The sequence below is a fragment of the Ochotona princeps genome, chromosome 17, assembly GCF_030435755.1.
Source record: "Ochotona princeps isolate mOchPri1 chromosome 17, mOchPri1.hap1, whole genome shotgun sequence".
In the NCBI taxonomy this organism is placed as follows: domain Eukaryota; kingdom Metazoa; phylum Chordata; class Mammalia; order Lagomorpha; family Ochotonidae; genus Ochotona; species Ochotona princeps.
This window is the reverse complement of record NC_080848.1, coordinates 30,982,441-31,008,529: the sequence shown is the minus strand read 5'-3', so window position 1 is coordinate 31,008,529 and position 26,089 is coordinate 30,982,441. Positions and strand designations below refer to the sequence as shown.

General features: G+C 47.8%; 1 protein-coding gene across 1 annotated transcript in view; it reads left to right on the top strand.

The window, feature by feature from the left end:
* The window catches only part of HEATR6 (HEAT repeat containing 6), a 35,844-nt gene extending 10,045 nt beyond the window's left edge, over positions 1–25,799 (top strand). The window contains exons 7-20 of the mRNA XM_058675598.1: positions 411–548; positions 3,836–4,131; positions 4,459–4,636; positions 9,954–10,160; positions 10,518–10,617; positions 13,962–14,317; positions 15,463–15,585; positions 15,923–16,009; positions 19,280–19,414; positions 20,366–20,488; positions 20,911–21,035; positions 21,894–21,990; positions 22,654–22,858; positions 24,631–25,799. Coding sequence (XP_058531581.1) covers positions 411–548; positions 3,836–4,131; positions 4,459–4,636; positions 9,954–10,160; positions 10,518–10,617; positions 13,962–14,317; positions 15,463–15,585; positions 15,923–16,009; positions 19,280–19,414; positions 20,366–20,488; positions 20,911–21,035; positions 21,894–21,990; positions 22,654–22,858; positions 24,631–25,214 — 2,754 coding nt within the window. The 3' untranslated portion in view covers positions 25,215–25,799. The remainder of the gene's footprint in view (positions 1–410; positions 549–3,835; positions 4,132–4,458; positions 4,637–9,953; positions 10,161–10,517; positions 10,618–13,961; positions 14,318–15,462; positions 15,586–15,922; positions 16,010–19,279; positions 19,415–20,365; positions 20,489–20,910; positions 21,036–21,893; positions 21,991–22,653; positions 22,859–24,630) is intronic.
* The last annotated feature ends 290 nt before the right edge of the window (positions 25,800–26,089 follow it).

Sequence of the window (26,089 nt, the reverse complement as noted above, 5' to 3'; positions counted from 1 at the left end):
GAGCCAGGAACTTCTTCTGGGTTTCCCATGTAGACACAGGGCTTTGCGCTGTCCTGTACTGCTTTTCCAGGCCACAGGCAGGGAGCTGGAAGGGAAGTAGATTGGCTGGGACATGAAGTGGCACCTGTATGCATACAAGGCAAGGACTTTAGTCACTAGGCTATTGCACCAGGCCCTGGGTAAAAATTGTAGAAATGAAAAACAATGGGTAGACTAAAACCAACTTAAAAATCTGATCTGGCCAAACTATATCCACCTGGGGATGAAAATAAGCTCTCCTTTAATCCCTGAACAGACCCTTAAATCGTTTTTATTTGCTTAATAATTGTTTAAACATTAATCTGTGTTCTGGCTCTGTCTTAGGACTGACTATATTTTGTGTTCATGATTTCCTCACTCATCATCTTTAGAAATCCATGTTTCATGGACTCCCTGGACTAAGCCTGGAAATGCCCACAGTGTTGTACCCGACTCCACTCCCTCAGTATGACGGGCGGCCGCCCGTCCAGCCCCAGCAGCCAGAGTCCAGCGCTTCCCGTCCAGTGACGGTACGTCTCTGTCCATTGAGATCATTGAGATGGTGGTGTGGGATTGTCTGAACCAACCTGACATGCGTTCATTGTTACTTACATTACCACTTCCCCCAAGGCCACCTTGAATTTGATTTCAGCTTTGGATTCCTAGTTATTTAAATTCATCAGACTGCTGAAAATACCAATTCAGATATCTTTCACTTGTAAGTTCTGAAAATGAGCATTCATTTTATTTGCAAAGGCAAGCATTGTTATCCCCCAAATGCTCAAGGCCAGAAGTCAATAAACCTTGTCTGTAACAGGCTAGCAGATATTTTAGGTCTCTCATAGCTACCAGCCTATAGCAGCAATGCAACACCAGCCTATAGCAGCACTGTGTAGATGAGTAACCATGGCTGTGTTCCAATAAATCTCTGTTGTGGAGGGATTTGGTGTCTGGCCATATTCTGCTTCTGTAGCCCGTTAAAAGCCCACTAGCTAATCTGCTCACTGCCTCCACCCCTATATCCATCAAGTCCCCCAGCCTTTCCATAGCTGCCAGCTCCTTCATGCTTCAGTTGGAGATTTGAGCGTACACACGTATGCCCCAGATACCATTTTATTTATTTATTTATTTTTATTGGAAAGTCAGGTATACAGAGAGGAGGAGAGACAGAGAGGAAGATCTTCCGTCCGATGATTCACTCCCCAAGTGATCGCAACAGCCGTTGCTGTGCTGGTCTGAAGCCAGGAGCCAGGAACCTCCTCCAGGTCTCCCATGCAGTTGCAGGGTCCCAGGGCTTTGGGCCGTCCTCGACTGCTTTCCCAGGCCACAAGCAGGGAGCTGGATGGGAAGTGGAGCTGCCGGAATTAGAACCGGCGCGCCCATATGGGATCCCAGTGCGTTTAGGGCGAGGACTTTAACTGCTAGGCCACAGCGCCGGGCCCCCAGATTCCATTTTGAACATGTGTTTCATTCCACTGTTCCATTCCTCAAATGACTGCAACAGTTAGGCCTGGGCCTAGCCTAAGCCAGGAGCCTGGAACTCCATCTCAGATTCCCACATGTATGACAGACGCCCAAAAACTTGGGCCATCCTCCCCTACTTTCCCAGGTGTTTTAACAGGGAGCTGCATTAAAATTGGAGTAGCTGGCAAGTACAGTAAGCAGTACTTAAACCAGTACTCTGAGATGTCAGCATTGCAAGTGAAGGCTTGACTTACTGTTCTACAATGCCAGCTCCGGCCCAGGTTTGATACCAAGAAACATGGTACCTGATTAAAAAAAAACCACTAAACATTTGAAATTCGTCTTGTCATTCACCTTTGGGTGCCGGACCTCTGCTGTATTGTCAGCATTGTGCTGAGCATTAAAGATCTGTCTCTAGCTGTTCTTTGAAGTTCGGGGAAGAAGACAGAGATGCATCAACTCTAGCAGTGCAGTATTGTGATTCTGTCACCAAAATTCTCCCAGGGTGGAGGGACAGGAGGCAGGCAGGAGGGCAGGCGTTTGGTTTAGCAGTGAAGATGCTGCTTCAGTTTCCTACGGGTGCAGACCCTGGGAGGCAGTGATAATAACCCAGGTGATGGGATCCCTACCACCCAGAGCAGAGACCTGGCATCAGCCCAGGGCTGTGGCTGACCCAGTGTTGTAGGGGAGTGAATCAGCAGGTGGGAGCACACGCTTTTTTTCCATCATATACATACACACACGCTCTCATACATAATTCTTTTGTCAGGCTCTCTGGCTGGCTGCGTCAGAAATGAATACATTTCTTTAAGAAAAAAGTACTGCTTTAAAAAACTGAAGAATAGTCAGCAGGGTTCTCTGGAACATGTTCAGGGCACACAATCCAAGTAGAGGGAAGGACAAGGGTGTTTTAGTCTCCTGCTTAGCTGGGACTCCACTTGAGCAGTGCTGCACAACAGGAGGGAAATGTTTCCTGCTGAGTAGACAAGCTGCCTGAACAGAGGAGCTGAGGATGGGTTAACTAGTAGGGTGAAAGTAAGAAAAGAGAGGGTTAGGGCAGCCCACCCATGAGATTCCAGGTCAGGGTGGTGGGCAGCCCCGGCCAAGCCGCAGCAAGCTCTACTCCAGTCCTGCTGCACAGAGGAGCAGAGAGGCCAGGCTGATGGCTTTCCCTGCTCCCAGGCAGCCAGGGGTACTTCTCACTGGGCTTCTGCACCTTACCAGGAAAGCCCCCATATCCTTTCAACTTACGGCTGCAGAGGAGCCCCAGCGAGGTGGATGGGGGTCAGCTTCCTGCAGAGATGGCCAGGCTCAAGGTGGCCTTACTGTGGATCCCTGTCCCACAGCAAGCAAGAGGATGGGTCTTCATCCACAAGAAGTGATTTAAGATTGGAGTGAGGATTTTTCTTTGAGTCCAGGAGCCCTGAGAATTCAGAGCAAGGCACCTACTCAAATGATAATAGACATCTGAAAGAAGGAAATGAAAATAGACAAAGAAATTGGCTTTAATGTCGTATCTGCTTCTGTGTAGCCCCAAGACCTTGCAGCACACAGTGTATGTGCTTTGTAGCAGTGTCTCCTGTGCATGCGTCTCCAGCAGCACCGTGCAGAAGCACTGAGAAAATGGGCACTCGGGCTGCTTCCTGTGGGCTAACTCCCTTGTGAATCCCAACTGAGAAGGCCAGGTGGCTGGCGCAGTAAATATGCAGGGTGGATGGTTTTGGCCTCAATCTTAAAGAAAAGGTCAGTTTAGAGAGGCTGTGTGATTTTTTTTTTCCCACAGTCACAGAAGTAGAATTTAAACGCAGGCCACTTGTTGCTTTATCCTCCGTGTTTCGTAGCTTATTTCCTACCATCCAATAGGGTGTCTGTGAGCATTTACCCTTATGCCCGGTTCAGAGTATTCAGAAAGTACAGTTCTTCCTTTTCTGCTCTTTTTTCCTTCTTTCTTCAAGTTATATTTTGGAAACTATTTAATTGCATTCAAACGAGGAATACCAGTAATTTAGTTGTATTTATCAGTTAATTAATTATTTGAGAGATAGAGAGCTCCCTTCAGCTGGTTCAGTGCACAAATGCCTGGCAGTGGCTGGGGTTGGGCCATGCCAAGGCTGGGAGCTGGGAGTGCATTCCGAGGCTCCCATGTTGGTTGCAGGCCCCGACTGCTTCAGCCTTCCCACTGCTTTCTAGAAGGCTTGTTAGCAGGAAGCTGGAATTAGCAACACAGCTGGGACTCAAACCCCAGCACTTAAATATGAGATGTGAATGTGCTAACCTTTCGGTCAAATGTCTCCCCTGAAAACTACTTGGAAATCTATCTCATATGTATGTCTTTATTTGCTTCTTAAACTAGAACAAGAAGAAAAAATCCAAAGTAAAACCAAAGAAAATCCAGCAAGGCGAGGAGGACGACGACGAATCCGGTGGTGAAGCAGAAGCAAAGCCAGCCGGTGGCATGGGCAGAATGACCTGGCCTGGAGGGGTCCCGCGCTGTGCTGCCCCCCTGGGCCAGGGGGGTCCCCCTCTAGATGGGGGCGGGGCTGCAGCAAAGGGTTGCACCTCCTCTTTCAATGCTTCCGGTTGGAAAAAGCTCAGCAGCAGTGAGTCGGACTATTCTGATGCCGAGGGAGGCGTGCAGAGTAAAATGAGGTAGTAGTATTTTGTTCCACCCCTGCGGCTTGCATGGAAGTGTGTGACTATCTGAAGACCTGGGGTGGGCGTGGGAGGACGGGAGTGTCATCTGCGCTGTGACGCATCCAGCACCTGTTTTCTAACATCCTGGTGCTGCCTGTTCCATGTGTGTAGCTGTGCTTTCTTGGGCTGTAATTAATGTATCCCAACTGCCTTTGTGTGGGCAACGATTTTTTTTTCTATCCCATTATTCAGATTTGAATCACCTGCCATCAATAGCATTTCTTGTTTACATCTTTAAAACGCTGCTTTAAAACTCTCTTTTCTTTCTTCTCACTATAAAAGGTCTTACCAAGCCAAAGTCCGCCAAGGAGCGTTAGCCTGTTTTCTTTCTACCATCAAATCAATAGAAAAAAAAGTTCTGTATGGCTACTGGTCAGCCTTCGTTCCCGACACGCCTGAGCTCGGAAGCCCACAGTCTGTGTCCCTGATGACCCTTACGTTGAAGGACCCTTCCCCAAAGGTAGGAGCGCTTACTCGCCAAGGTGACTGGAAGAGCATTGTGCAAGTCTCCGTTGTCGTCTCTGCCCTCTCTGCTCTTGGCCGAGTGCAGCTCTGATGAATAGCCACCCAAGCCCTGTTTGAGCGCCACAGGCAGGCAGAGAATAGGACCAGGGTTTCTGCGAGTGACCTATCGGAGGAGATCCTATGGGGGTCACCTCCTGCCCCAGGCGTGCTGGGAGCTGCAGCACCCCGAGTTACAGCCTGGTTGTCAGCAGTGAGTGGCACTGAAGTGGCTGTGCTCCAATCCCTGTCTTGAAAATGTTGGCCGTCAGGACATGCGCAACAGCAAGAGTCAGTGGGAGACAGCCTTAGCAAGTCACTGCAGTGTCATGGTCCAGAATGGGCAGGAAGTATGTATCTGACTTGGAAAAACAGTCATGTTTTATGAAAGCACAGAACTTGAAATGGTATTTTTACTAAAATCCTAACAGGCTTTTTTTTTTTGTTTACTTTTCCATATTTTCGAATTGTATGTAATAAACATTTACATGTATTGATAAGAAAAAATGATCTTTCAGAAAGAAGCAAAATGATCAAGTAGTCATAGATAGCCACAGCAAGGTACCCCAAGGCGGGTCAGATTTTTGCCTCTGTTGGGATCTTTCCAGAAGTGAGTCTCATAAGGAAGGGAGCTGTTGAGATTCCCTTGCGGATAAGGAAAATGAAGAAGTCATGTGGAAGACCATCTGGGTGTCCTCAGGCAGCCAGTTACCCACTCTGGATCACTGTATTTAGGCCAATAACATAGAATGCCTTTCATTCGTATATATATATATATGTTTATATATATATAATATAATATTTATATATTTATTAATTTAAAAGGTAGAGTTAGAGAAGGAGAGAGAGAGAGCGCTTCCATCGGCTGGTTCATTCCTCAAATGACTGAAACTGCTAGGCCAAAGTGGACCAGGCTGAAGTCAGAATTCAGGAGCTTCTCCCAAATCACCCATGTGGCAAGAGCCTATGGACTTGGGCCATGACCCGCTGCTTTCCCAGGCACATTAGCAGGCAGCTAGATCAGAAGTAGAGGAGCTGGGACTTGATCTGGCGCCCACATGTGATGCTGGCACTTAAGGCAGCAGCTTTACATGCTATGCCACTGCACCGACTCCTTTTCTGTTTTTAAATGTTCCCTTAAGTGGGAAATGGGAGGGAGCTAAGTAATCCACATGACATTGAAATACCCTTTGATCATCTCCTTGAAGAGCTGGTTGTATCAGAAGACTTCTAGGTGACCCTTCAAAAGCTTTTGCACGGTTGAGAAAAATAAGATCACTTCAGTTCTACATAGGAAGTGTTTGGTAGGTGTTAAGGAAAGTTTCAGAGGTGACATTTGCACCAAATCTTTTTTTTTTTTTTTTGCACCAAATCTTAAAAGCCAGGATTTGGATGGGGAGGGAAGGAGCAGCGTAATTCCAAGATGAAGGACGACTTGATATTGTCAAGGTGCAGCTGCCAGAGTACCTAGTATCCTAAATAGTTAAACCAAAAATTTTACAGATGAGCCAAGTCAATAGTAAATGAGAACCCAGGAGAAAAATAAGACTTCTGGAAATTTGCATGCAAAAATACAAAGTACCAGTACAGGGCTGGCATTGTGCAGTGGGTTAAGCTGCTGCTTCCAATGGTAGCGTCCCTTATCAGAGTGTCAATTTAAGTATGGGCTGCTCTGCTTCTGATCCAGCTTCCTGCAATTATTCCTGGAAAGGCTGCAAAAGTTGGCCTTAAAAATACTTGTGCTGGAGGCCTAGCGCAGTAGCCTAGCAGCTGAAGCCCTCACCCTGCATGAGCTGGGATCCCATATGGGCACTGGTTCTAATCCCGGCCGCTCCACTTCCCGTCCAGCTTCCTGCTTGTGGCCTGTGAAAGCAGTGGAGGATGGGCAAAAGCCTTGGGACCCTGTACCCGCATGAGAGACCCAGAAGAAGCTCCTGGCTTAGAATTGGCTCGGCTTGGTTCTGGTTGTTGCAGCCACTTGGGGGTGAATCAGTAGATAGAGGATCTTCTCTCTCTGTCCTCCTCTATATATCTGACTTTCCAATTAAAAAAGAAATCTTAAAAAAAAAAAAAGTACTTGTGCTTCTGCCAGCCATGGGAGACCAGCTGGAATTGCTAGCTCCCTGTTTCAGCTGGCCCAGACCTGGATGTTGGAGCCATTATGGAAATGTACCATACATAGAAGATTGATCTCTTTCCCTCTCTCTTCCAAATAAACAATCTTTTTTTTTTTTTTTAAGATTTATTTATTTTTATTGTAAAGGCAGATTCACAGGGAGAAACAAAGATCTGTCCCCTGGTTCACTACAATGGCCAGAGCTGAGCCTATCCGAAGTCACCTCTAGGTCTCCCACGTGTGTCCAGGGTACCTGGGTTTTGAGCCGTCCTCAACTGCTTTCCCAGGCCACTAACAGGGAGCTGGGTGGGAAGTGAAGCAGCCGGGACATGAATGGTACGCATAGGAGATCTTGGTGCCTACAAGGCAAGGATTTAGGCACTGAGCCATGGTGACAGGCCCTAAACAAATCAGTCTTTAAAATAAGCAAAAGCAGCAGTTCATGTGTTGTTGGAGCAGCGTTCTGGGTTGACGAGAAATAATGAAAATGAGCAGTCATGTGCACAAGGCAAACGGTCGTCGTTCAGGTGCTTGTTCTGCACGTAGAGCTGCCTGGCTGTGTTTCTCCCAGGCAGCCGAGACAGGTGCCAGAGCAAGTCCTGGGTCCTTGTCATGAGAGAGGCTTGGACGGAGCCCCTGGCTTGAGGCTTTATTTAGCTTGGCCCACTTCCTGCTATGGCAGGCATTTGGGAGACTTCACACGCTTTCTATCACTCATGCAAGTTAAAGAAATGAACAAAAACTTTAAAAACCCAACACGACTAATTTAAGAATGTCTTTTGTATGATTTTCCCGTTTTCTTAAGGAATGTCATCAGAGGTGCTCCTCAAGACTTAAACTCTGGGACCTACTTCCCTCTTGGAGTCTTGAGAATTATGCTGACTTTCAAGTTCCTTCATGGATATTCGTTTTTCTTTTAGATAACTGTGAAAGATGGGAACAAATCTGAATCTGGAAAATAGCATAACTAGAAAAGAAAATGAAAATATTGAGATTTTTTTTAATAGTGATGGCCTCGTAGGTAGCTAGGTCTTTCATAAGAACAGATGGCCTTTGCTGCAATGACCCAAATACAGAGACTCTGACTTGATATTGGCATTCCTCCACATGAAAGCCAACTTCTCATGAGCCAAGAAAATGAACTCTGAAACATGTGGATGACAATCGGGGCTTGAACACAGCCCTGCATGGAGACTTCCATGAGAGCATTCCTGGCAGGAACTTCTTTGTCATGCTTACAGAAATGTCTGACACAAAAACGGGGGCCGTGCCAGAACCGACTGAGCTCCATCAGCAAGCATTTCTGCTACATTTGTAACTAGCAGAAAAAGAAAAAGTGCTTTTCTGTTTATGTTATCTTTAAACAAGTCTTTAAAGAATGAAACTACATGTGAGTGAAAAGCGCAGCGATGCTGATAAGGTTGAAGCATTTCATCATTGTGAGTATGCAGGGGATAAAATCTTAGTGCACAAAATGAGCTTTGAGGAGAGCTGCACCTGTTAGGGTTAGCATGCACGTGCAGTAGTTCCTGTTGAAAGTGTTGGCTATTAAATATTGATGTAAAAATTAAGTGACCAGGTACAGTATGGTAACAATTTTATAATAGCAAATAAAAACAGACTTTTATTTCCTGTACCTAAAACTGTCTCTGAAAGTTAGGTGTCTAATGGTGAGTGCCAAATTGAAGGGACATAAGATGCCAGATGTTTAACACAAAGCACTTAGGTGCCTCAGAGTACAATCCAAAACAGAATTTTCTCAGCAACTTTAAAATCAAACAGGTGGGGCCCAGCGGCGTGGCCTAGCGGCTGAGGTCCTCGCCTTGAAAGCCCCGGGATCCCATATGGGCGCCAGTTCTAATCCCGGCAGCTCCACTTCCCATCCAGCTCCCTGCTTGTGGCCTGGGAAAGCAGTTAAGGATGACCCAAAGCTTTGGGACACTGCACCCGCATGGGAGACCCGGAGGAGGTTCCTGGTTCCCGGCATTGGATTGGCGTGCATCGGCCCGCTGTGGCTCACTTGGGGAGTGAAACATCGGACGGAAGATTTTCCTCTCTGACTCTTCTCCTCTGTGTATATCTGGCTGTAATAAAAAAAAATGAATAAATCTTTAAAAAAAAAATCAAACAGGTGCCAGATACTTATAGTTTTTCTAGCCCATGATCAGTTTTTTGTTTAAGATTTATTTTATTTTTTTTGGAAAGGCAGATTTACAAAGAGGAAAGACCAAGAGAAAGATCTTCCATCTGCTGTTTCTCTCCAGTGGTGGCTGCGATGCCAGAAGCTGAGCCAGTCCAGAGCCAGCAGTCCCCTCTGGATCCCTTGTGTGGGTGTAGGGTTCAAAAGATTTGCACTATCCTCTACTTTCCCAGGCCATAAGCAAGGAGCTAGATGGAAAATGGAGCAGTCAGGTCAGGCACCCATGTGGGCTCCCAGTGCTTGGAGGTGGAGGATTAGCACGTTGAGCACCGTCCCCCGCCCCTTGCCCCCCGCCAACCCCACCATGTTCTATTTTGTTCTATCTTCTCAGTTGGTCTGGTGCTTAAACAACCAGGGCCTTGGTTATGTGATTTTCATGGTTAGGTTTTTGGGCTTTGGTGCTGTGGTTTAGCTTAGGTATATTCCTTACTGCAAGGAAACGTTACAGCCATGTTATTGAAGATGGTTTGGTTAAGTGTGGGGTGAAAATGGCCTACTTCATGACTGCCTTTAGTGTTTGATAGGACCTGGCACGATGGCTCAGTGGCTAAATCCTTAACTTGCAAATACCCACATCCCATATGAGTACTGTGTCCAGGCAGCTCCACTTCCCTCCCAGCTCCCAGTTGCCTGGGAAAGCAATAGAGAATGACCCAAAGCCTTGGGAGCCAGCACCCACGTGGGAGACCCATAAGAAACTCCTAGCTTCAAATCAGCTGAGCTCTGTCCATTGCAGCCTTTTAGAGAGTGAACCAGCGATGGAAGATCTTTCTGTTTCTCCTCTATTAATCTTTAAAAAAAAAAAAAAAAACACAAAAATAAACAAATCTTTAAATAGGCAGATAATCCCCTTGCCTTTATTCTTTTAATTAAATAGACACTTCGACTATCATATATAGGAAGAAAATAAGCCAATTTCCAATTTGTAACTGACCATTGTGAATCCTTCTGAACTTTCAGACACGGGCCTGTGCCCTCCAGGTTCTGTCTGCCATCTTGGAAGGCTCAAAACAGTTCCTTTCCGTTGCCGAAGATATCAGTGACCACAAAAGGGCCTTTACTCCGTTCTCTGTGATGGTTGCGTCCAGCGTCCGAGAGCTGCACAGGTGTCTGCTCCTGGCTCTGGTGGCAGAGTCCTCCTCTCAGACCCTCACTCAGATCATTAAGGTAAGTGGGCCAGGCTCTCGGGGCCGTCCAGAGGGGGTTTCTTGATTTGTTGTGTATATTGTTTTACATAACTCAAAAATAACTTGATTATACTATAAAGGAGCAATAATTTTATGAAAGCTACTCTGTTTGGAAGTCTGTACCTTTCTACCTGATATTATACAATCTCTGTCAAGCAAATGACTATCTGTTGTATTAAGTTGTCTCATAAAAACATAAATGTTACTTAAAGACGAAAAAGAACCTGTTTTCAAATACATGTAAAGGCTCTTCTTTTTAATTATATGCTATACAGTTCTGTTTCTGTGTTTTGCTTCAGTCAGGCGTATTGATGAGCTAATGTTTTGTGGTTTACAGTGCCTTGCAAATCTGGTCTCAAACGCACCTTATAATCGTCTGAAGTTCAGCTTGCTTACCAAAGTCTGGAATCAGATAAAGCCTTACATCCGCCACAAAGGTTGGTAGTGGTTTAAAACTGATAGCTTCTCAGGCCTGGCGCGGTAGCCTAGTGGCTAAAGTCCTCGCCTTGCCCACACCAGGATCCCAAATGGGCACTAGTTCATTTCCTGGCTGCTCCGCTCCCCATTCAGCTCCCTGCTTGTGGCCTGGGAAAGCAGTTGAGGACGGCCCAGAGTCTTGGCATGCTGCTCCGACGTGTGGACCCAAAGGAAGCTCCTGGTTCCTGGCTCCTGGTTTTAGATCAGCTCAGCTCCAGCCCTTGTGGCCACTTGGGGAGTGAACGAGTAGCTAGAAGATCTTTCCTTCTGTATCTCCTCTCTGTCTGCCTTTCCCATAAATAATAAATCTTAAAAACTTAAAAATAAAAACTTCGCTTCTCAATAGCTATCATATGTTTAAGAACTTCCCAGAGCATCTTTTTTTTTTTTTTTTAAGATTTATTTATTTTTATTGGAAAAGCGGATACAGAGGGGAGGAGAGGCAGAGAGGAAGATCTTCCGTCCGATGGTTCACTCCCCAAGCGGCCGCAACAGCTGGAACTGAGCTGATCCGAAGCAGGAGCCTCCTCCGGGTCTCGCACACGGGTGCAGGGTCCCAAAGCTTTGGGCCGTCCGTCCTCGACTGCTTTCCCAGGCCACAGACGGAGCTGGATGGCAAGTGGGGCCTCCGGGACTAGAACCAGCGCCCATGTGGGATCCCGGCGCGTGCAAGGCGAGGACCTTAACTGCTATGCTATCATGCCGGGCCCTCCCAGAGCATCTTTAAGAGATGCTTACCTAGCCCTCAGCTTTATAGGGGTACCAACTGTTGATAGAAGTCCCATTTTGACTCCTCACGCCTCAGTGAGTGGTGGTGCACTGGAGAACTGTGAGGTTTAATTCCTCCTCTATGCTTCAGGACAGTGACCCCAAAGTCCCTTTAGATTAGGACTGAGCCAATTGCAGGCGGCCCCTCCCTCAAGTTATACTTTGTGTCCTTTAGGCATAGGTACTAGACAGATGGATTCATGGACAACAGGACAGACAGGGAGTACTATTGTGGCTTAGCAGGTAAAGCTTCCAGCTGTGTCACCAGCATCCCCTGTGGATGCCAGTTCATTCCTGGCTCTAGCACTTCCAATCCAGCTCCGTGCTAATGGCCTGGGGAAGATGGCCCAAGTGTTGGGGCCCTGTACCCGCACAGAAGATTTGGATGAAACTCCTGGTTTTGGCCAACTCATCCCAACCATTGAGTATATCTGGGCAATAAATCAAAGCAGGAAGATATATCTACCTCACTGTAATTCTGCTTTTTAAATACATTTTTTAAACCTTTTAAATAAAAGTATCATCTTTTTGTAAAAAACTAACATCTTTTTTTTTTTAAGATTTATTTATTTTTATTGCAAAGTCAGATATACAGAGAGGAGAGACAGAGAGGAAGATCTTCCGTCCAATGATTCACTCCCCAAGTGATCGCAACGGCCGGTGCTGCGCCAATCCAAAGCCAGAATCCAGGAACCTCTTCCGGGTCTCCCACACGGGTGCAAGGTTCCAAAGCCTTGGGCCGTTCTCGACTGCTTTCCCAGGCCACAAGCAGGGAGCTAGATGGGAAGTGGAGCTGCTGGGATTAGAACCGGCGCCCATATGGGATCCCGGTGCGTTTAGGGCGAGGACTTTCACTGCTAGGCCACGCCGCCGGGCCCAAGCACAGTGACCTAGTAGCTAAATTCCTTGCCTTGTCACTCCAGGGTCCCATGTGGGCGCTGGTTCATGTCCTGGCTGCTTCACTTCCCATCCACTTCCCATCCAGCTCCCTGCTTGTGGCCTGGGAACGCAGTGGAGGACAGCCCAAAGCCTTGCGACCCTGCACCCGCGTGGGAGCGCCAGAGGAAGCTCCTTGTTCCTTGCTTCGGATCAGCTCAGCTCCAGCCATGCAGCCATGTCTGGAATGAATCAGCTAATGGAAGGTCTTCTTTTGTCTCTCCTCTCTGGAAAGTAAAACTTTCCAGAAAGAAGTCTTAGAATAACAAAGAAGCCTAAGAAAAACAAAAGTAGATTTTTAAAAGAAATTTATTTACTGTGAAAGTGAGAGCAAGCGAGAGATATCTTCCATCCTCTGGTTTACTCCATAGATGGCCACAGCATCCAGCATGGGGCCAGGCCCAAACCACGAGCTTTGTCTGGACCTTCCATGTAGGTGTCCAGGTCCACTTATTTGGGCCATCTTCTGCTTTTTTCCCCAGGCCATTAGCAAGGAACCAGATACGAAGTAGCACAGCTGAACACAAACGTGTCCATATAGGATACTGGCATTGCAGACAGTGGCTTGCTTACCGCACCACACAGCTGGCCCATATACTAGCATCTTTTTTATTTGAAAGGCAAAGTTACAAATAGAAGGAGAAACGGAGAAAGAGCCTCCATCTGCTAGTTCACAGCCCCAAAGGGTGAGCTGGAAAAGGCTGGAGCTGAGCCAGTCTGAAGTCAGGAGCTTCTCGGTCTCCCATGTAGGGGCAGGAGCCTAAGGACCTGAACCATTCTCCACTACTTTGCCAGCGCCTAAAGCAGGGAGCTGGATCGGGAGTGGAGCAGCCACATGGGACGCTGATGCTGTAGGCAAAGCTTGAGTCTGTTACATCACAGCATCTTTAACATTAGCATCTTTACATTGTTTCCTCTGAAGTTGAGATACAATCCAGAACTTCAGGTCCACACTGATCAGAGTCCACTTATTATTTCCTTTAAACACTTTAGAATGTTTCTTTTTCCTTCACTTACAGACTTTGAGATGAGACTGTATTTGGATGAGCCAGGTTTCCCATTCAGAATTGTAGAACAGAATGAAGTCCAAGTGTTCTCTGGGACACTGTGGCAGGTGCGCTGGACCTGGAGTTGGTCCAAGGGTCTGCAGCCTGCTCCCATTTTTTCGCCATCTTGTAGTCATGGCCTCCTGAGCCCCAGTGTCCTGCTAACAGAAGATTTTCCCTACCTCCTAAAAAGTGATGAGGCTCTTATGAGGTAATGAAGTGTAAACTAAGACCAGCCTGCCTTCACACCTGTGTATAAAGATAGAGCCTACCTTGAAGTCTCTCATTACATCAGTGGCAGAAATAAGATGACAATGGCCCAAGTGTCCAGACTCGATCGGCTGCTTGTTCTATTGCACCATTTACCTGTGTCTTTGAGCAAAATATATCATGTCTTAAAGTAATCTTTTAATTTTTTTTTTAAGATTTATTTTTACTGGAAAGGCAGGTTTACAGAGAAAAGGAGAGAAACATCGTAATTGTTTCTAGGACAACTGTTAGATCATTGCCATAGCTGTTCCGTGGTGATGGGCCCTTACTGTTTTCTTCAACAGATGTTAATGTGCGCGTGTCGAGTCTCACGCTCTTGGGAGCTATAGTGTCCACTCATGCGCCCTTGCCTGAAGTCCAGCTGCTTCTACAACAACCCTGTTCTTTTGGATTTAGTAATAGCAATTCGGCCGCTCCTCACCTCTGCACTCCTGATTGGTGGAAGAAAGCCCCGCCAGGAGCCCCCCTGGAGGAGGCATCACTGAGCTCCCCAAAGGGCTCCTCGGAGCCCTGCTGGCTCATCCGACTCTGCATTTCCACTGTTGTGCTGCCCAGGGAGGACACCTGCTCGGGTGGCACTGCCAGCTGTGCCGCGGGGAGCCTCTATGAGCCACTCCCCATGCGGCTGGAGGCCCTACAGGTAGGCTTCATTTCCTCAGCTCTGCGGTGGGAGGCGCCACCACTCCTTCCTGGGGGAGTTCTGAGCACCCAGCATGAGGAAATAGAGTAAAAGCCAGCCCTGTGACAGTGGGGCTGCAGGCAGGGGTGTTTCAGGAGTGGGTGATTGTTTTTGTCTGTGGTTGGAGAGGACGGAGTCCTTGATTTGAGAGGGTCCCATCCGGTCCCCTTTGTCTTTTGCTGCTGCTCTTATCACCTCAGATATTACCTGACATGAGGGTCTAATTGTGTAATAATTCTGAAGGAATACATTCAATTAAACAGCGATTCCTTCAACTTAACGTTAAATGTTTAACTCTCTAAAAACTTCCTTATCGCTTTGTATCTGGTTAAAGAAACGAAATAATTGTTCTTTCATAGAAGGAAAGCCCTCCTGGGGAGAAGTGTTTCCTTTCTTCTGTATCCAGGGGTGATCTAAGGTGGGGGCGTGTCCTAGCATCCGCTGCTGTGCGTCTGCATAGCACCAAACAATCTTTAACTTTTAAACCACCTTTTAATTTTTAACCTTCCAATGTAAAAAAAATAATAATAATAAGATTTATTTACTTTTATTGGAGAGTCAGATTTGCAGAGAGTAAAGACAGAAAGATCTTCCTTCCACTGGTTCACTGCCCAAGTGGCTGCGATGGTCAGAGCTGAGCCAGTCTGAAGCCAGCAGCCAGGAGCTCTTCTGGGTCTCCCACGTGGGTGCAGGGTCCCAAGACTTTGGGCCATCCTCCAGTGCTTTCCCAGCCCACCAGCAGGGAGCTGTAAGGGAAGGGCAACATCCAGGATACAAACTGGCGCCCATATGGGATCCTGGTGCATGCAAGGAGAGGACCTTAGCTGCTAGGCCACTGCATCGGGCCCTCCAATGTAAAATTTAATACCTACCTTAGTTGGTTATTCTGAGAGACTTAAATAAGCTAATGCTGATGGAAGATGATCATTAACTATAAAGCACCAAAATGCTATGAATCAGGTAAAGTAGAGGTCATGATTGTTCTTCAGGTTGGGCAACATCGTTCCCAGCCCCTTGTTAAATGTGATTTCTGAAATAATGAACCATTGTTCTGGCTCCCGCAGCCTCATGTTACATCTGGGGCTACCTCACTGCTTTCCCTGCAGGTGCTGGCTCACCTGGCAAGGGGCTACTTTTCCATGGCACAGGTCTATTTGATGGAGCTCGGAGAGGTGATTTGCAAGTGCATGACAGAAGCTGACCCGTCTATTCAGCTTCATGGAGCAAAGGTAATTTCTGTGAGAACCACATGCTGCTTCCTTCACTTTATAGTGCTTGCCCACCTCGCAGCCATCAGTTCTGAGACTGGCTACAGGGGTTTCAGACAGACATTCTGACAGCCAGTGTTTACCCATAAACCCACATAATTGATTTGATAATAAATTAAGAATGGATAGCTGCTGATTGTATTTCTTGAAAGAAGGCCTCTGTTATACAAGTTCTGAGAAGGCAAAGAAAATCAATTGGAAGCTATTTCCCCCTGAATGAGGTGATATCCAGAGAGAAGTGGATTATACCCTCCGTGGTTCTGATGATCTGCTTTGATAAATTATTTGATTTTGGCAGCTTCTGGAAGAACTGGGTACAGGCTTAATTCAGCAGTATAAGCCAGATTCTACCATAGAACCTCACCAGAGAGTACCAGTCGTCTTGGTAAGTAAATGTCATTAAACAGTTATTTATTTTTACATTTATTTATGTATTTATTGAAAGAGTTACAGAGGGGGAGGAAAAGAGACAGAGCTTCCATCTTCTGGTTTACTCCGCAGGTGGCTACAGCAACCAGGGCTGGGCTGCCCAAAGCCAGGAGCTTCCTCTGGCTCTCCCACATGGGTGGCAGGGGCCCAATCACCTGGATCATCTTCAGTTGCTTTTCTCGGGTGCCTGAGAAGCAGTTTCATTTTGAGGCTCAGTAATAAAACGGAGTAGATGTTTTCTTCCAGTGTCAAAAGTCAGGGCTTATAATCTATTGTGAGTGAAGCCAGCTTGAAGGGATTTTACTTGCATTTTAGTATGCAGAAGGATTGTGTGCAACCTATAACCTGCAGTGATAAGTCAGTATTCAATCCAAAATCTAGTTTTTTCAGCCCTCCCAGAAGCCAGCAGTAATAGTGGGAAGAGCCTAAGAGTGTGACTCAGAAAGCCTGGGGCCCCTTACAGGATGCCTCCCCAACGGAGGTGTGGTTCTGAGTACTCTCCCCAGCTTGCAGAGGAATCCTTGACTCACAGGGCTGTCGGAGAATCAAATGGAATGATGCCGGCACGTAGCAGGTGCCCAGTGACTGCTCGCGCCCTCGACTCTCCCCACCCCAGTGCAGTGATTCCTGTGCCTTCAGATTGTTCCTGCACCTCCATCCTGTGCTGGTTCTCCCCACAAGGGGCACCAGAACCCACTGGCAAAGGCGCCTGCCTAGTGCCCCAGCCAAGACCACTCGGTGTCAGCGATGGTTTCTCCCTGTGTCTCCCTCACAATATCTCATCTTTTCATGATTTCTGTCATCCTTGTGGTGAATTAAAAATGTCTGCCTCCAGTGCCTAACCTAGGCCACCAGATAAAGCTTTCATCTCATCATCTGGGGAAAACTGAGATGAACTTTGTTATCAATCAGAACTAAGTTTTTTTTTTTAAATTCAGTTAATTTATTTCAAAGGCAGAAGGTCAGAGGAGGAGAGAATCTTCCATCTGCTGCTTCACTCCCCAGATGCCCAGAACAACCAGGGCTGGGCACAATTGAAACCAGAAGCCAGGAATTCCCTCCCGGTCTCCAACATGTGAGTCAGGGGCCTATGTATGTCAGCCGTTTGCTGCTCCCAATGCAGTAGGTAAAAGCAGAATCAGAAGCGTCGAGGGCTCAAGGCAGCACTTGATGTGGGTGTAGCCAGGCCCACTGAACTGTCCCCAAAATGGGGTGTGAATCTAAGCTTCTCCCCCTACTGGACAAGTGACCGTAGGCGAGCCTCTTAGTTATTCACACTCAGAAGTTGTTGCAGTTGTAAAGAATGTTTACTTTCTGTAGTACTCATCGAAGTAAGACATTAACTGTACACACTGAGCAGCTTAAAAGAGTGTCCTCCTCTCGCACACCTCTGCGGATCAAGAGTTGAGAGTGGCTTGGGTGAGTGGTTCTGGCTCAGGCCTTGTGAGATTGATCATGGTGTCGCCTAAGGACTGTTGTTGCCTGAAGTCAGTGCATAGGAGTTGGGGGCCTTTCTTGCAACATGTCCCACTCGGGCACCCATTGAGTACGTGCTGGCTGCTGGCAACGGGCCTCCCACTTCTCCTCCCCAGAAGGCCCTCTCAGCCACCATCTCCACAGCCAGCAATCCAGAGTAGAAGTGAGGCCAACCCACAGTGTGTTTGTGACCTGGCCTAAGAGGATGCTCTCAATTGCACAGCTTGCTTTGGGGCACGCAAGTAGCCCTGTGTGTTGGGGGAGAGACCGGGGTGGGAGTGGGGGTGGGGGATGCATAGGGGTGTATTATTTTGGATTAGGGTGGAGAAGAGCCCAGAATGGAGTTCCTGGAGCTGAGGTAGAAGGTCCAAACTGGTGCTTGAAACACACCGTGAAGCCCAAGTCAGAGCAGACGTTTAGCAGAGCTGTTGGGATGGGACTTGGATACCCACAGCTTCATGTCTGAAGTGCCTGGGTTTGAGTGCTGGCTCAGCTCCCAGTTCCAGCTTCTTGCTAACATGCACCTTCACAGGCAGTGGTGATTTTTGTTTCTTGCCACCTACTTGGGAGAGATCCAGATTGATTTCCTAGCTCCTTACTTTGGCTGCAACCTGTCTGTGCCTATTTCTCTCTTGCTCACTGTCTTTCAGGGAAAGAAAAAAAAAAAAAAAGCAGTCAAACCCAGGACTACGTCCATGAAATGAAAGCTGGGATACAAAACCCGAGATTTGCAAACAAGTCTAATCCCCTGCTTCTTAGAAGCATAGGACACTGTTCGTTGTTGCGGCCTGTGAAGGGAGATCATTCTTCCAGGTCCCAAGTTAAGAGTGTCTACTGTGTATCTGTCCTTGTGAACACAGTGTTTCATTGTGCTGTCACACAGCCTCTACAAGCAGACCTGTTTCCTTTTCTGTTGAAAAGGAAGGGAGTTTAAGAAGCAAGGTTGCCAGGCAGGAAGCAGCAGCTGAAGGACCCATTCCCAGCTCTGGCTCTGGATCCTGTGCACCTGGGAGTCAAGCACGCAGCCACCAACTGCTCTGGGACCCGGATCCTTGCACCCATGGGGGACCTGGGTAGAAAAACACTAGCCAGTCAGCTGGTTGTACTTGAGTTATCTTTGTTTATTTCTTTGTGTGAAAATGGGAATAGCTTCATTTAGCTATGCCGAGGATTGAAATGCGTTGATAATGAGATGAGCATTTGCCTTAGCGGTTAAGCCACCAGTTAGAACACCTGCTTTCCGTATCGGAGAGCTTGGGTTCAAGTCCCAGTTCTGGCTCCCTGTTCCAGCTCCCTGCTAGTGCAGACCCTGGGAGCAGTGTGCCCACATGGGAGCCCTGGATTGTGTTCCTGGATCCCAGTTGCTGCCTGACCTAGTCCCAGCCACTGCAGACATTTGGGAATGAACCAGCAGATGGGAACTCTCGGACTCTGTGTCGGGGGTGGGGGCAGGAAAGAAATTGAGTGAATTGATAAAGAACATCAAGTGCTTAGGACAAGGTCTAGACTGTGATAAACTCTGAAAAACAGCTGCCTGGCTATCGTCATCATCCTCACCCTCACTGTTGTTACTGTTGCTGCTTTATCAATCTGTAGTTGTTTGCTGAAGCCCCTTTCTCACCATTGAAGGACGGTCAAGGAGGGCATTTACGGAAAGCCACTACTGCAAGCAGAATGTCTGGTTCCTGAGGTCCTTTCTGGGGCGCCCGGCGTCACATTGGCTCCCGTTTGAACTGTACCTCCTTTGCAGGTGGTGATGTTCTGGACCATGATGCTCAACGGTCCTTTACCCAGAGCCCTCCAGAATTCAGAGCACCCCACCCTACAGGCGAGCGCCTGCGATGCCCTGTCCTCCATTCTACCAGAGGCCTTCAGCAGCCTGCCGGTAACCTGAAGGGGATTTTCTCACCCAGACTGATGAACTTGAATCTGATTCTTGATTTTGAACCCAGTTCAACAGCATTTCTCAAGAAAATGTGTTTGGGGTTAAGGGCATTGGAAATCAGACTATCTCAGGACAGCGTGTCTTACCTGGCTGTAGCAGGTGGGTGATAGAAGTGGGAGTGTCAGGGGCCCTGAAGGCGGAGGTATTTCAGCCAGATCCCAGAGTTTACAAGACCTGGGCCTGAATCCTAGCTTTTTACAGCTTCTGCTCCCTGGCTTTCTTCTCTACAACTTCATAGTATCATCTGAGATGGGAAGTGGGTGAGACATAGCATAAGATGTGTGAGAGTACTTGGGCTCGGTGCCCGCCCCGAGTGGGGTTTATCTTAGGCTCCCTGGCCTGGATAGCCCCCCAACAGCAGGACCTTCTTTCATGTGGGCCTGGAGGCCAGGAAGGCAAGGCTCAGGGCACCGGCAGCTCTGGTTTGCAGCCAGGGGCTCTGGTTCCTGGTGAATGGGCAGAGCTGCCCTCTGAGCTCCTCATCTATGGACACTAGTTCATCCCTGTGGGCTCTGCCCCAGTGACCTCATTCCCTCATGTTGCATCCCCGTGCGTGCTGAGGTTTCCACCTGGGAACCCAGTTGGGGAGAACACAAGCACTTCTAGCACAGCAGGCTCAGGGTTCCCCTTTGCTCCCATCCTCAGGGACATGGGCCATCCACTCTTCTTGCCTATAGAGTGACTTGGCTCACATGGTGAAGGCTCCGTGTGATGGGAGCCGTGTGCCTTGTGCAGAGCTGACCCTCGGGTCGCCGCTAAATCATGATCAGGCCTGCTCTTTTGCAAGACAGGCTGGCAGCCCCGAGTCCAGACTCCCACCGCCGTGTCCATGGCCGTGTGGAGGACCTCGGCCTGTGACACTCTCAGGCCCTCCTCGCCCTCTCATTGCAGAGCGACAGGCAAATGCTGTGCATCACCGTGCTGCTCGGGCTGAGTGACAGCAAGAACCGCCTTGTGAAAGCCTCCACCTCGCGGGCCCTGGGGGTCTACGTGCTGTTCCCCTGCCTCAGACAGGTCAGCCCAAGCCCCTGTGTGTGAGTGTAGAGTTCCCCTGAGGTGAGCCAGGAAAGCAAGCTGAATTGCCCCATGAGCTGGTTGTCTCTGAAACATGTGTGGTGAGCGGGATGCTGGCTGGCCCAGGACCCGTGGATAAGTGCCACGGGCCAGGTGTCAAGGGGTTCACCAGCAAAATCCATGGGCTTCTCAGGCAGCCATGTACACAGCAGAATCGTGGGAGAGCTCCCCTGGAACGTTACCCAGGGGCCGAATTGTAACATGAGAAGAATGGTGTACTGGCTGAGTAAATGAATTTTAATTTCCAAATTGGAATTTGTTGTCGAGGCTTCTAACCACATCTGAAAATAAAATTGTGAATTTCAAAGGTAGTAGGGCGAGCCCCTGAAGTAACATGGTGTTTGGTTTTGCTTATCCTATAGGATGTCATCTTTGTTGCAGACACAGCAAACGCCATCCTGATGTCACTTCAAGACAAATCTGTGAATGTCCGAGCCAAAGCAGCCTGGTCCCTGGGCAACCTGACAGACACTCTGATTGTCAACATGTAGGTGACTCGGCTTGGTCCTCGCAGGGGTCATCTGGGGCTGGCGGACTGGGAAGATACCTCGGATGTCTGTGGTCACAGAATTAGCAGTGATCTCCCCACATTTTGCAGGAAGTCTTTCTGCTTTGTTTTGGTTTGAAGTTCTTCAAGTAACAGATTAATAAGCTGCTAAATATACATACAAATATACATAGAAGGAATATATCTGAAGATTTGTGTGTAGAAAAATCCTGTGTGCTGGGAGCAGTGAGATCACATTCTAGAAAATGTAAAGGTAGAAGTCCTAAACCTCAGGAACAGTTGCCCTCCTTTTGAAGGTGTTCCTGTGTTTGTGAAGCAGATTAACAGGTTAAAGATTGAAATAGTGCAGAGCAGTGTCTAAGGGGAGGCCCCTCTCTGCTCTTTCACCAATTGCTTAGCTTCCTCCCCAGAGGTCACTGTGACTCAGACACAACAGTCCTGCTTTTTGTCACTTATGGAAATGACATGTATAAGTGGTATGTGTAGACATTCTCTAATTATTTGTTACAAATCCTGATTATTACACGGTCATCAATGTGCAATTAGGATTTAACATTGCCCTGATACTACACATATAGGCATTAAGTTTGTAGTCATTTATGTACAATGAGCACTTTTGTTTATGAAATCTGCATTTTGTTCTGGAGTATATTAGATGTGGAACTGCTGAGTCAAAAGATATATACTGCAAATTCTTACTATAATGTGAACAGATTTGTTACCGTTTTGCTGAAGTCTTTGTAGTTATGCTAAATGAATATATTTTCTTATTATTTATTTCATATGTCTGTGTTTAAGTGGGTTTTACCTTTCCATGTGTTTTGCCCACTGGAACAGGGAAACATCAGATCCGAGTTTCCAGGAAGAGTTCTCCGGTCTCCTGCTCTTGAAAATGCTGCGAGCAGCCATTGAAGCGTGCAAGGACAGAGACAAGGTAGAGCGCCGCCAGCCGGTCGTCCTCAGTGACGCTGTAGAACGCGGTGGAGGCTCAGCTGAGCATGTGGCGTGCTCTGGGCCCCTGGGCTGTCCTCAGGAGAATGACGGGATGCTGAGAGTAGAGCATTTCGCAGCTCATAGGAAAGGCAAGAAGTAGAATTGGCAGGTCAGAAAAATGAGCCGCCCCTGGCTTTAACAATCCGATCCTTATTACACTAACACGTGTACAAAGCCTCAGGCAGACATGTGGTGCAGTGGGCTAAGTTACCACTTGGGGTGCCAGTTTGGGTCTCAGTTATCCAGTGTATGATGGCCTAAGTACCTAGGCCTCTGCCACCCACGTGAGAGACCTGGGTGGAGTCCCTGGCCCTGGTTATTACAGCCATTTGGGGAATGAACCAGTGGATAGAAGACCTCTTTGTGTGTCTTCTCACTCTGTCACTCTGCCTTTCAAATAAATAATCTTATAAAGTCATCATGGAGAGGAGCATTGTGGAGCTTCAGGTCTCCAGTGGCTCAGACACACCTTGCAGTTCAAAATCCCAACGTGTATAGGTGGCTTGTTCAGCAGGTCATGTGCTTTAAGAAGTCCAAAGCTGACACTGTGCTTTTTGAAACAGTTCTTTGGCAAAAGACATTACTGAGGTGTTTGTTTTTTTAGGTTAAAAGCAGCGCAGTCCGTGCTCTTGGAAATCTGCTTTATTTTCTGCAACCTTGTCATATAGAACAACCTAGGTTTGCTGAAATTATTGAGGAATCTATCCAGACCCTGATTTCCACCATTCTGATTGAGGCTGCGATGAAAGTCCGATGGAATGCTTGCTATGCGATGGGAAATATGTTCAAAAATCCCACCCTCCCACTCGGTAAGAAATCTCTCTCTCTCTGTGAAAGCCTCTTTGGACAGCTTATGCCAACCCATATTGCTGTGAAAGATACCTGTCAGAAAAAAACTTAGTGAAAACCCAAGTTTAGGGGAACGGTGAAATAAATCGTTGTGTATATTTTAGTGGATGTCATTTACAGGGACGGTGTCTGACAAATGTTTAAGTCACCACTCGGGACACCTGCATCTCATCTCGTAGTGCTTGGTGCAAGTTCTAGCTGCGCTGCTTCCGATCGATCCAACCTGCTGCTGCTGTGCGTCTTAGGAGGTGGGAGGTGCTAGCACAGGTGTTTGGGTGCCTGCCACCCGCCTGAGACCCACGTTGAGTTCCAGGCTCCTGGTTTGATTTTGGCCCAGACCTGGCCGTTGTGGGAAGTTGAAGAATGAATCAGCAGGAGGAAGATCTTTCTATCAGTCTCTGAGTTTCAGAGTAAGTTAAATAAAGCAAAATATAAAACATTTTAAAAGGAAAGAAGTAAAATCATATATTTAGATAATTTGGAAAGATAGTCCTTATGCTAAGCAAGCTGAGGCAGGATATTAAGTCCTTTCTGCAGAATGATCTCAGGAGATGGGTAGAAAACAGACAGAAAGGAAGTCAGCTTAATTATAAACAGTGGTTCTCTCTGAATGGAGTGGGTGGGATGTTTCTCCTGCTTTTGTTTGCTATAACTAGCATATATTGTTTTGATAATCAAAAATAAATCAAAGAAAACCTGAATGGAAAAGGAGGATGCAGATTGGCAGGCCCACGTGAGCACTCGGTCCGTCATGGATGCTGTCGTAAGGAGAGCCTCTGGCCAGCTGCTGCACTGCTGTGTCTTTGATGTAGCTGCTCAGGTGTGGGAATCAGAGCCCCCTGAGGCTAGCCACTGTGCATACCGGCATTGATCTTGTCTGTCTCCTGACAAGATTGGAAACCTAAGGGCTCATTTCTAGGGAGGAGAAGACCTGGACCATAGTGTGCATCAGGTGTGGGGGTTTGGCTCTGTGCCCAGCGTGTCTAGGCAGAGCGAGCAGCCTCATGGCTCTCCCCGCTGAGGAGGCCGCTGTCGGTACCACAAAGCAAAAAGGAGTCAGGAAACTGAGGACCCTGCTGAAGCAGAGTGTGAGGACCTCACAGAGTGGCCCTGGGGAAGTGCGTTATCCCCCACCGAGTGGAAGGGCCTGGGAAAGCTAGAGGAGCTGCACTGGGGAGTGGTGGCCGTGGGGAGGAACAAAGCAGGCTGACTCCTGTGACCTGCAGGAATGATGACGAGACAGCAACCTGGGCATCTCATTCCTCAAGAGAGGACTGTTCTTTTTCATTGCAGTAAAATGCATGACTTGCTTGGTCCAGAGTAATGTGTGGATGTTCATCTAGGTGATGACATAATTCTGATAGCATGAGCAGGTCTGCCCCGTACACTTGGCGCAGGTTGCACACGGCTCAGAGATGCCCTTCTGAAGGAGTAGCTGGGGGTGCAGTGCAATCTGTGCCCTAGGGCAGAGCCTTCCAGGGAAGAAGTCTTTCTGGGTGGTCAGAGGTCCTTGGTGGGTGGTAGGGACCCCAGCACCCGGTAGCTGGCCTAAAGAAAGGGGAGATTTGAACATTGCTCCTCAGCTGCTTACCCAGGATCCCACACTTCCTTACAGGAGGATTGTGCAAATGAAATGAGCACTTAGGGTGACTGTCTTGAGCACTGGAGTAGCTGCTTCCTTCTACCTCTCTTCTAAGCTCCCATTCTGTTCCTGACTGTGGGTTCTTCCTAGGGACAGCCTCCTGGACCTCCCAAGCCTACAACGCCCTGACATCTGTCGTGACGTCATGCAAGAACTTCAAAGTGCGCATTAGGTCCGCCACCGCCCTCTCCATCCCGGGTGAAAGAGCGCGCTATGGCTCTGTGGACCAGTATGCTCGCATCTGGAGCGCGTTGGTCACTGCCTTGCAGAAGAGCGAGGACACCACAGACTTCCTAGAGTTCAAGTACTGCGCCAGCCTAAGGACCCAAATCTGCCAGGCGCTCATCCACCTCTTAAGCTTGGCCAGAGCCCCGGACCTGCCCTGCATCAAAGACACTCTTGACCTGAATGGAGATATGATCCAATCCTTTATCCTGCAGTTTTTGAAATCAGGAGCTCAGGGGGATGACACAGGAGCACCCCCCAGCCCACAGGAGAGAGACCAGATGCTCCAAACGGCCCTGAGGCACATAGGCAGTATCCAGGCTGGGGCTGCAGACCCAGCCCAGAGGGCTGTCGTGGGCTTCTTAGAAGATACCCTGAATATTTACCTAGACTCATCTAAATCCCAGGAAGCTTTCCTAGAGTTCCAAACCAGTGAATTCTCACCATAACTCCCAGGAGTCAATGTGGTAATTGGAAGACCCAGGCATGGACGCGAGATGTGGCATTGGATCTAGGGGACAGAAACAATCCCCACGCTATTAGAAGGCATTCCAACCTGTTTCAATTTGTCACAGACAGCTCATCCACTTCAGAGTGGGTCCATGGCCTTGGCCATGGCAAGGGTTGCTAAACCTCCAAGAAACTAAGGAGTCGGGATACGTTGTGGGCTGGCAGACTAGGTGCTTGTGAGAGCTGTTTAGTCTAAGCATTGTTTATTATGTCTTCAGAAATTATTTTTTCTATTATAATAAACCGAGCAAGTGTGCCACATCTCCTGTGTTTTACTCAGCGGGTCCTGGGCGCTGGTGCTGCATCAGCCTCAAGGATGCTGCGACAGGTGCTCTTTGCCTGGGCGTGGCTGCTGTCCTGAGGGCCCGCGTCAGTCTTCCAGTGCCCTGCAGGGAAGTGTGGTCGCACACATCAAACTCTTGATTGTCTTGTCACCTTCTAATTTTGTGCCTTGAAAGAAGGATTATTTGTTTAATTAGGGTGGCTACAAAAATAAAAGAGGTCTTTAAATTACATTTTGATAACCAGCCAAGTAGTTATGAAAGTAATTCCTCACTGAATAATTCTTCACATTTAAATTTTGCGAGCGTTTTAGAATTGATTTCTGTCTGGGATGTAGGGCTGTGAGAATGAATTGACATCTTTGCACCTGCAGCCGGTACGGGTGTACGAAAAGAAGCAGGATGAGTTGGGTGATGTGTTTATTATCATGCAGTGTAAAATGTGTATTTAAGGGTATGTGTCTTCCGCTCTTCTCCTTTGTCCCTTAGTTGCTCCTCCTCCATTATTGGTTGTGTAGAAGCTGACATGTGGA